Here is an 11438-nt window from a genome sequence, read left to right as displayed (position 1 = left end):
CCACCCCCCACTGGGGATGTGCCCGCAACCAAGGTACATGCCCTTGACCGGAATCGAACCTGGGACCCTTGGGTCCGCAGGCTGACGCTCTATCCACTGAGCCAAACCGGTTCGGCCTGATTTATATTTTTAAAAGAGTGCTGTGGGCCCTGGCCAGTGTGACTCACTTGGTTGGAGCACCATCGTGTACACCGAAAGGTGGCGAGTTTGATTCCTGGTTAGGCACAAACCCAGGTTGTGGGTTCGTTCCCTGGTCAGCGTGCGTGCAGGAGGCAACCAAAATCTCTCTCTCCTCTCTCTCTTTCACTCTCTCTAAAATCAATAAAAAGATATCCTCAGATGAGGATTTAAAAAATACATAAATAAAAGAGTGCTATGGTTGCTGTATAGAGAATGGATTATAGAAGGGGATGATTGGAAGCAGAAATCAGCTGGGAGTCCATTTCAATAGTGAAGGTAACACATGATGAGGGATGTAAAAATAGAAGTGTTGAAAAATGACTGGATTTGGAATATTTCCTTCTAGCGGTGACACCAGAACAAACCTTTATTTTTAAATTTCCAACTGAGGACAATAGCTGTTGGGTTGGATGTCAGGTGTTAAGCACAGAATGAAGGTCAACTACTAGGTTTTATAGCCTGAAACTGGGTGAATGTTAGAGATGTTTTGCTAAGTTAGGGAACACTAAAGGAGGAATAGGTTTAGGCAAACTAGTGAAGAAATAAAGATTCCGGATTTAAATACTACCAGAGGCACAAGTAAATACATTTTTTTAAAAAGAAAAAAGCAGGTGGATATACCAGTCTAGAGGCTCAGGGGAGACTCAGAGCAAGAAATATAATTTTGGAAATTTTCAGTAAAGATGACATTTACTGTCAAGAGAACTGAGAGCTCATTAAGAAAGCAAGTAAAGCAAGATGGTGGAAGATTAAGACTTGGGATATTTGAACATTTAAAGAATAGGCAAAGATAATTGGGAAGAATAACCAGTAAAGTAGGAAGAAAACAGAAGAGTATACTGGAAACAGTGGAAAAAGAAAAGCCTAGAGTTGAATGGCAACCAAAGATACAAGATTAATCTAATGGTCTTGGGGTTATAGACTAAATTACATTACCCTCCAAATTACATATATTGAAGCCCTAACCCCCAATGTGACTTTATTTGGAGATAGGGCCTTTAAGGAAGTTTTAATTAAAGTGAAATCACAAAAGTAGACCCTAATGAGTTACGACTAGTGTCCTTATAAAAAGAACAGACACGAATGTTCCTTCTTTCTCCCCCTGTCTGTGGATGCACAGAGAAAAAGCCACATAAGGACACAGCAAGAAGGTGGCCATCAGCAAGCCAGGAAGAGACCCCATACCAGACACCAACCCTGCTGGCATCTTGATCTTGAACTTTGAGGCCTCAGAACTGTGAGAAAATAAATGTCTCTTTTAAGTATTTGAAAAGGTACTTAACATCACTAATTGTCAGGAAAATGCAAATCAAAACCATTAATGAGATATCACCTCACATCTGTTACTGTGGCTAGTGTCAAAAAAATGAAAGATAACAAGTGTTGGCAAGGATGTGGCAACAAGAGAACCCTTGCACATATTTGATGAGAATGTAAATTAGTTTAGCCATTATGAAAATCAGTATGGAGGTCCCTCAAAAAATTAAGACAACTACCATATAACCCAGCAATTCCACTTCTGTTTATGTATCAAAAGGACTTTAAATCAGGATCTTGACGGAATCTGTACCCCCTTATTCATTGCAGCATTATTCATAATAATAGCCAAGCTATGGAAATTATATATATAATGAGTTATTCAGCCTTAAAAAAAGAAGAAAATCTTGGCATTTGTGACAAGGATGAAGTTGGAAGACATTATGTTAACTAAGCAAAATAAGCAAGACACAGAGAAAGAACTATTGTATGATGTCATATGGTAATCTAAAATACAGTCATGCAGTGTATAACAATGTTTTGATCAATGACAGACAGCATATATGATGGTGGTGTTCCCATAAGATTGTAATGGAGTGGAAAAATTGTTATCTATTGCTTACTGATGCCATAGCCATGGTAATGACATCATGAAACGCATTTGTGGTTATGCTGGTGTAAAGTAACCTACTGCACTGCCAGTCATAGCAAAGTATATAATTATGTACAGTACATAATACTTGATAATGATAATAAATGACTATGCTACTGGTTTATGTATTTACTATACTATGCTTTTTAATTGTTATTTTATAGTGTACTCTTTTTACTTATAAAGTTTGCTGTAAAGCATATGCCATATTAACCCAGCAGTAAGCAGCCTCATGTTCACTGTGTCTCTAGATTGCATCATTACCTTGTGTTTGATTTAATCTTGTGTTGTTTTATACAGTAGCATACTGTACAGGCTTGTAGCCTATGCCATATAGCCTAGATGTGTAGTAGGCTATACTATCTAGGTTTGTAAACTTTATGAGGTCCACATGACAAGATCAGCTAAAGATGTGTTGTCATAACATATCCCTGCAGTTAAGTTCATAGAAGCTGAAAGCAAGATGGTTGTTGCCACGGGCTGGGGGAGGGGAAATGGGGAGGTGTTGGTCAAAGGGAACTAACATTCAGTTACTGAGGATGAATAAATTCTAGATATCTAATGTACAGTATCGTGACAATAATGAACAATACTGTACTGCATATTTGAAATCTTCTAGGAGGATAGATCTTAAATTTTCTCAACAAACAGACACAATAATCATGTAGAGGTGAGATGTTAATTAGTTTGATTGTGGTGACCATTTCACAGTGTATGTGGATATTGAAACATCAAGTTGTACACTTTAAATATGTGCATTTTTTATGTCAATGATATCTCAATGAAGTAGCTAAAAATAACTGTTGTTTAAGCCATCTAGTCTGCGGTGTCTTGTGTGACAGCCCAAGCTGACTAAAATACTAGCTGATAGCAATAGAAACTGTAGATAAGAGATTTAAGTGGTATTAAAGAGTTGTAGAATTCACAAAACTTAGCAGCTAACTGGATATGAAGAGTAAAAGGAGAGTCAAAGTAAACTGTAAAATTTTAAACTGGATGACTAGGAAGATGGTGGTACCATCAACTAAAATAGTGAGTATAAAAATACAAGCAAGCTTGAGAATGATGAATGATAAGCACCCAATGGAAATTTTTTAGGATGCACTTGGAAACGAGACTGGTAGAATAGAGATATTAGGGTTAGATATGAATTTGGAGAGTCATCAGCATAAAGATAATTGATGTGGCAATTAGATTCCTTTATTTGTAGAAGACAAAGAAAAACAAACAAAAAGAAACAGAGACTATGTCAGTGATGGCGAACCTATGACACGCGTGTCAGAGGTGACATGCGAACTCAGTTTTTTGGTTGATTTTTCTTTATTAAATGGCATTTAAATATATAAAATAAATATCAAAACTATAAGTCTTTGTTTTACTATGATTGCAAATATCAAAAAATTTCTATATGTGACACAGCACCAGAGTTAAGTTAGGGTTTTTCAAAATGCTGACACACCGAGCTCAAAAGGTTCACCATCACTGGACTATATTAATACAGGAGAAACAGGGATATAAGAGAAGCAGTACTATAGAAGCCAGGCAGTAGAGTTCCTAGAGGGTAGTCAACAGCATGCAATGATATAGATAGATCAAGGATATAGGACTATGAAAAGGATACTGGTCAGTGAAGACAACTTTTAAAGAGTGGTGGGGGCAGAAGCCAGACTATAAAGGGTAAATGAATGTTTAGATGGAAAGAAAAGAGAGGCAGGAAGTATAAGCTACACTTTCTAAAAGCCTGATAATGAAGGAAAGGGCACAATGAGAGGTGGCATAAGTATGTAACATGCAGCTGGAACAAAAGAGAGAGTAAAGATAAAAACCGGGGAAAATAAATGCAATAACTATCTTCAAATAATCAGATTTGTAATAATATTTCTCATGCAACTAATATAAAGTATATCTTTAGAAAATATGTTTGAGTCATTTGATACTTCAATAACAATGGATAAGCTACTTGATTTTTCAATAAAATGTATATAAAATAAAAATATAGACTACTATAAAGATATTTCTAAAAACATAGCAAATATTCCTCACAAAATTCAAATAGATGAACACATTAGAAGTTTCATTGAACATGTTCAAGGTCCATAACATAGGGCTAAGTATAAGAAGAAAGTCTACATAACAATAACCTTCAGCTATTTATAAATGATGTCCCCTAACATGGTGCAAAAAAAAAAAAAATGCACGTGATAATGAATTATTGGGTCAGTGATCTCTTTTTAATCAGTGAAAATTTTTCTACAAATAAAAGTTATATGGAAGTTCATTACATGAATAATAAGTTGCCTTGGTTGAATGGAGAAGGCTGTTCTGAAAATTCCTGAAGTAGCTCTGGATTACTGAAAAAGTAGGCAGTACAGAGCCTGAAAACCACTGAATTATTGAGATAACAGGTTCTTAGGGAAGAGAATATCTTAGTTACATATAACTAGAAAACCAGAATAAGGTGGTAGATGTAGAGGTTGACTAAAAGAAGGCTCATTGGTCAACAAAACCCTTTTTTTAAAAAATTGGGGTAGGCTTTTAAAAAATAAGCCTTATTTAAAGGTGATTTTGGACTTTTTTGGCCATTTTTATTAATATGGTTTAATACACAAATAATCCTAAATGTGTCTAACATTCTGGTTTTTATATGCTTGGGGAAAGAGCCTTTCATTCAGTTGTTCCTCCCTATTCATTTTATATTTTATTTTAAAAGACTAAAATATGTTTGGAAGTTTTGGAAATCTGCTAAGCAGCTTTTCCTAGTTGTGGATATGAAACCCTGTCTGAGTCAAATTCGACAATATTAAAATACTCATTAACTATAAGGACATGATAATTTTTACAACCTAAATACACCAGCTTTTAAACAATTAATCTGTCATTATAAAGGAACAAAGAATAAATACCATGTCCATATTTATTTCCTACCTTGTTTAATTGGCAAAACTCGATTCCGAAATGATTTGGCTTTCCCTGGGTCATGGCTATTTCCACTTCGGCTATATCCACTGAAGCTTGATGAAGAAAATGGTCCATCCACCTCATCATCAAGTAAATATAGTGAAAGCCCTTCAGCAGCATCTGAAACTTACATTTAAAAAGACTGTAATGTTAACATAATTACCATGTTTTCAATAAAGTTATAAAAAGGCTGTTTTTAAAACTATATCTCACTCAGTTACTCTAACAACTTGCGCATTGTTTGGAGAAAATATGACTATTCTGAGAACAAATGTTTTATTACATCATTAAGCTTTCAAGCACGGAATAACAGAAAAACTTGTCCAAGGAAAAAATATCAGAGAATTGCACACACAAAATATTTATGTTCAAGCTATTAAAGATGTTGTCTAATGAAAACACTTCCTCAGATAATAAATCCTTAATTCTTACATTGGCAAATATATTGTAGACACTACTCTGAGATATAATAGATGTTAAAAATCATAAAATTACAGACTTTTAAAGCTAAGAAACTTAAAAATGCATCTAGTTTTAACACCTTCATTTAAAATATGAAGATACTTAATCTTATGGCCTAAAGTCTAACCTAGGACTACACAGCTAGAGAAAAGAATTGGAAATAAAACACTTTTCCATATAGAAATTCATTGCTCTTTATACTATAAATCATGCTGCCTTTTCTATATCATTAATATCAGTATTAAACTGAAATATATAACACCAACACTAAAGACATTTACCAGGAGACGAGAAAGGAGAGCTGGTCCTTGCATAAGACACTGAGGTATTCTGGTCATTTTTAGGCTGCAACTTCATTTGTTTCTGTTTCCCTTTTGGACTACAAGTAAAAATATATAACAGTGAAAAATTTTTCTATTAGCATCATATTGCAATAAGACAGTATAATACAAAATGCTTAGGTGTCCAAAAAAGAAATGACCAATAATTTAAGTTAAATGCTTCAAACTGGTAATATAACAAAGTTAAATTTAAAGCATTAAAATAAAAAGGTTTTGGTATAACAAAATCCACATGAACAAGCTTTGGGTTACCACCTCCATGTTTACACAGGTACAAGATTTCTTTAAAAAAAATCTCTTGGGTGTTGGGATCCCCTCAAACTATTCAATAAACTTTAAGAAATGAGGTAATATACACAAAATGCTTTGAAAACATAAAATACTCCATCACTGCAATATACCTAGGAGCTCTGCTACTTGATAATGAACTGCTGCTGCTTCTCAGACGTTTTCTGTACCGTGGCCTTCTCCTCTTCTGACTCTGGATTGCTGACTTATATTCAGAGATGATATTTTTAATATGACTTTCAAATAAGGCCGATAACCTCAGTGTCATGCTATAGATCTGAAAAAGTAGAAATTAGTCTTGTTTTAGCAAGTACTTCAATTATATAAAAAATAAAAGGTATAAACATGCCTGGGCCATTATCAGCATCATCCTTTCATACAAAATATATGTGTTATTCCATACACTCGAAAAATTCTTCCTGAAGAGTTAAAACAAGATACCATTTTTTACCAAAAATTAATGAAGGTTTTTAAAAGATAATATCCAATGTTAGGAAGGGAAGAATAAAAAGATTCCTATACATTGCCAGTGGGTTTTTATTAACAGGAACAATTCTGAAGGACAATTTGTTAATAGGTATCAAAAATCTTAAAAATATACACATTCTTTGGCTAATAACTCCACTTCTGGGAATTTATTCTAACAAAATATCAGAGAATTACACACACAAAATAATTATGTTCAAGCATGTTAAAGATGTTAGCCACAACCTTATTCATGTAAAGTGAAAAACAACCTAAATCTCTAGCACTAGGATGCTTGTGAAATAGCATAAAAAACACCATATAATAAAATACCATGGAGACATTAAAACTTCTGTTCTCAAAGAGTAATAATGACATGGGAAAAGGTTCAAAAAGTTTCTAAGTATAAAATCTGTTTTAAAGAATATATAAGCATATGCAAGTATAGAAGTGTAGGAAATAAAATCAAATGTGAAAAATTTACGCCTGCAGAAATTGGTGAAAATTCATTTTATATGAGTTGAAAGTGGGCAAGTTATATACCTGCTGTACAACTTATTTAAAAGTTAATAATATACAGTGATTATAAAACACAAAAATTATTATTGGTACTTTTTTGTTCTCAAGATATTTAAGTTCTGACAAAATATAGAATTACTAAATGTGAGTATGAATACACAGTTATAACTTTCCAATATGGTTCATAATTTATTATAATAAGGAGAATATAAATATTCAGAGCTAATACAAATATATAAATTAATACTGTTAACCCCTTTTATTTATAAAGTTATTTACTGGACATATTAAAGGTACTTAATTACTAGCTCTCCATCCCTTGACCTCTCTCTGGCAGATATAAAATATTAATAAAGAACAAAGATGAGGCAGGTAGGAGAAAGAAAGAGGTGCTTAATTCCAAAATGACTGCTAAATGTGTCTTTATGCATGCCTAATAAACTGTCAGAGAAATACTGAGAATCAAACTTTAGTAGCGATGTCAGAATTGTAGTATATACTTTTTTAGCAATTTTAAAACTGGTAAAAGAAAAAGCTGTGTGCTATATATAACTAGATGCTTAGAGGATCAATCCACCTAATATAGGTTTTACATACCCTTGATTTTTTATTAGAGGTATAAGTTTTGGAGTTGCTGAATATTTGGCGAACATCTTTATAAAATTCCAGAGGACTACCATAGTTTCCTGCTTCCAGAGTTTCTTTCACAGTGCTGAAGTCCATAGGAGTGTCTATAACACCTTGATAATCCTACAAAGAATGTGTTATGAAATACATAGGCTGAGTAACACTATGTAATACAATGGGACTGAGATTTGCATCACCAAGTCACTATGAAATGAACAGACTGTTTTTCAACCTGCTGCCACCCCTCAACCAGGATACATTTAACTGAACTCTTTTGTTGGCTCACAAAAACAGCAGGGGGGGTATGGGAGGGTCTTAGCACTGACTGCAATCCATAACCATATGACTCTCTCTAGAACCAGAAAAGAAAATTCATAGCCACTGGCTTCATCCCTACAGAGTCCACAACATAAAATTTTATTTCTTTCTTAAAGGCTGAAGTAGCCTCAATTCCCTGGCAAACTGCTCATTGAAAGTAGAAGCTGGGATAGTTCTCATATAATTAAACAGTTACATGTCACCAATTAGCTACATATTTCCAAGACATTTCCAGCTACGAGGGCATTCTAAGATGTCATTAGTTGAAAGTCAAAGTCAAATTGGCTATGCCTGTGCCTCTCTCCTATCATTCTGATTTCAATAAATGTGATAATTTGCTTCATCTAAGGTCTTCATTTTCATATCTTCAAAATTAGTTTGATTTTTATTTAGAGGAGGGAGAAGATTTTATTTTAACCTAAATCTCGCAAGTCCAGTTAAGAGATTTCTAGAGTTATCTTATGGAAGTGCACTGAAATGTATATACCTATACATATCACAACCATTAATAAATGAATATATTTTGGAGTAAAAGCTATTGTTGCTATTAGATCTCTCATCCTACTTAGAAACATTAAGAATTAAATCACCACATTTCATTTGAAGAAATAACCAAGGAACCAGAAGAAGGGACAGAGGAAGGATATAAAAAGCAAAAAATATTTTTCAAAGTATGAGAAACCACAATTGCTCTTAATATGCCTTTTTAAAAATATTTGCTTAAATCATAAAAATCAAAAGTACTACAACACAACATGGCTTATGGATATAAAGAATTTAATAGAATAAAAATGCTGGAACTTTGTGTAGTATGATAAATTCCAGCGGGAATAATCAGCTGTAATACAGACATAATTATATTGTGCAATTGATGATTTCTACTATGCTACAGTCTATAGAAACAAGCAAAAGTAAATATCTACCACCTATACAGATGGTATACAAAGATCCCTCCTGAGAACATGTGCTGATTTAAAAGAAAAATAAACTACTAAAAAAAATCAAAGATAAAAAGGGAGTGAGCAGAGTTGGAAAAGAACTTTGCAAATTATAAAAGTTTTATTTACAATATGGAGACTTTAAAAAGTAAAACTACATAATATTAACCAGTATGTGTCTTTTAAGAGATTACTAGGCCTACCTCCGAAAGAGATGGATCTTGTTGTCTTTCCAAAACAATTGACCCTGAGGGTTCTCCCTCTTGCTCTTGATGGCCCTATTAGGGTAAAGAACATATATTGTGTTTCTACACCACCACAACAAAATATCAAGAATTGGAATACAATTATTATTTAAGGTTCAAAGATCCATAAATAGGAAGAATTTTTTCACTGATTATACTTTAAGATGAAGGAAGTTTACATTCATCACTCTCCTCTGCTATGAAAACACAAGACTAATTTATTCTACCCAAACTCACTATAAACAAACAAACAAGCTTTATGAAACATACTCTTGTTTATTATTGGAATGATTTTTCCCAATTTAAACCTGTATAAGTAGAGAATACAGATGTTTAGTAATTTCAGAGGATGGTGTGATGTTTCTGAAATACTGTTATACCTTTTCTCTGAATATGTTAAAATAAGATTTACTATTAATACAAAAAGGTTATTCAATATATAAATAGATAACACTATTAGAAAAGAATCATATAATTGAAGTTCTCATGCTTATATCTTTGATGAAAAGTAATATGGTATGTTGGTTACCTAAGTAAAATATTGGATAACATATTTAAATTATTGACGTAAATTAAGCATAAATTTACATACATTATTAACATTTAAGGCTAACACATGTAACCAAGGATCTGCAGTGTGTAAAAGTGTATTAGAAGTTAGTAAAAGATATTAAACAAATATCCAAAATAAAAGCAGGATATTGCAAAGATATTTTTATTTTTTAAATAAATTTAAATTATTTATCTTCTTATTATTGAAGTGGCATTGGTTAATTATATGTGTCAAGTGTAAAATTCTATAATACATCACTGGCAAAGATATTTAGAATAAAATTGGGTTTACAAATGTATACTCTCTCTATATATAAAACCCTAATATGCAAATAGACTGAATGGCAGAACAACTGAACAACAGAACAACTGGTCACTATGATGTGTGGTGACCACCAGGGGGCACACGGAACATGGCAGGCATTGGCAGCAGGCGGCAGAGCATGGAACATGGTGGGCGTCGGCCACAGCAGGATGGTAGAGCAGGTGAGTGGGGGCGCCAGTCTAAGGTTGGGCACTGGTTGCTGTCATTGGGGCGAGCCCCTGGTAGTTACTAAAAATTCTTTGCTCCCATGCACCATGGTCCCACCCACGCTTGCACCTGCTGCTGGTGCCGGCCCCGACTGCTCAGTGCCATAAGTGGGTTTGAGCAGTGGCTGTGGGTGCCTATCGCCCCTCAGGGCTTCTCCACATCCCCCTGCTCCCGAGGGGTGATTGGAGCCAGCAGCTGCCTCTCACACCTGTTGCAGGTGATGGTCCCACTCGCACCCACTGCCAAACCCAGCCCTACTTGCACTGGCCGCTGGCGTTGGCCCCATTAGGACCCGCAGCCAGTGCTGAAGCCACCACTTGCAACCATGGCTGGTGCCCGACGCCAGTCCCAATTGTCCTTGTGGGCTTCTCCACCTCCCCCAGCTCCTGAGGGGCAATTGGGGCATCAGCTCCCACTCACACCCGCTGACAGCACCAGCCCTGCTTGCACCCACTGGTGGTGCCAGTCCCAATTACTCCGTGCCATCAGTGGGTGCAAGCGGGGCTGGAGGCATCAGTGCGTGGGAGCAGTGGCAGCAGGAGCTGGGCTGCAGGCAGATAGGGGACTGAGGGCTGTGGTGGGAGGGGCCGGGCAGGGGGCGGACAATGAGCCAAGACCCGCCCCTGTGCACGGCAGCCTCACAGCCAACAGTTCCTTTCAAGGTGCATGAATCCATGCACTGGGACACTAGTTTACATATAAACTATATGACAGGGAGAGAAAACCAAGATGTCAGCATAGGTAAACACTGGAAATTGCTGCCTCGCACAACCACTTCAAAAATACAACCAAAAGACAAGATGGATATCATCCAGAACCACAGGAAGGCTGGCTGAGTGGAAATTCTACAACTAGAAGGAAAGAGAAAAGCACACTGAGACTCAGAGGAGGTGGGGAAGTAAAGTGCAGAGGTATGGAGGTGCACGCGGAAAGGGCTGACAACTGAGGATGCAGCGCACATGGAAAGGGCTGGAAGCTGAGGATGTGGCATACATGGAAAGGGCTGGCAGCTGAGGACACGGCGGCAGTGGAAACTGAGGACACGGACACAAGCTCCTGACTGCTCTGAAAGCCAGTTCCGGGTGAGTGTCTGGGGACCCAGAC

The 11438-nt window shown here is 35.8% G+C and overlaps 1 protein-coding gene across 1 annotated transcript in view; it reads right to left on the bottom strand.

The window, feature by feature from the left end:
• Positions 1 to 11438, bottom strand: part of BRWD3 (bromodomain and WD repeat domain containing 3) — a 142730-nt gene that overhangs the window by 2301 nt on the left and 128991 nt on the right. The window contains exons 36-40 of the mRNA XM_006753357.2: positions 9209 to 9283; positions 7720 to 7872; positions 6252 to 6415; positions 5791 to 5888; positions 5015 to 5173 (exon numbers count right to left, since the gene is read on the bottom strand). Of these exons, the coding sequence (XP_006753420.1) occupies positions 5015 to 5173; positions 5791 to 5888; positions 6252 to 6415; positions 7720 to 7872; positions 9209 to 9283 (649 nt within the window). The remainder of the gene's footprint in view (positions 1 to 5014; positions 5174 to 5790; positions 5889 to 6251; positions 6416 to 7719; positions 7873 to 9208; positions 9284 to 11438) is intronic.

Source organism: Myotis davidii, unplaced genomic scaffold, assembly GCF_000327345.1.
Source record: "Myotis davidii unplaced genomic scaffold, ASM32734v1 scaffold1111, whole genome shotgun sequence".
Taxonomy (NCBI): Eukaryota; Metazoa; Chordata; class Mammalia; order Chiroptera; family Vespertilionidae; genus Myotis; species Myotis davidii.
Note: the sequence above shows the minus strand (reverse complement) of the source record. Positions and strands in the feature narration are given on the sequence as shown.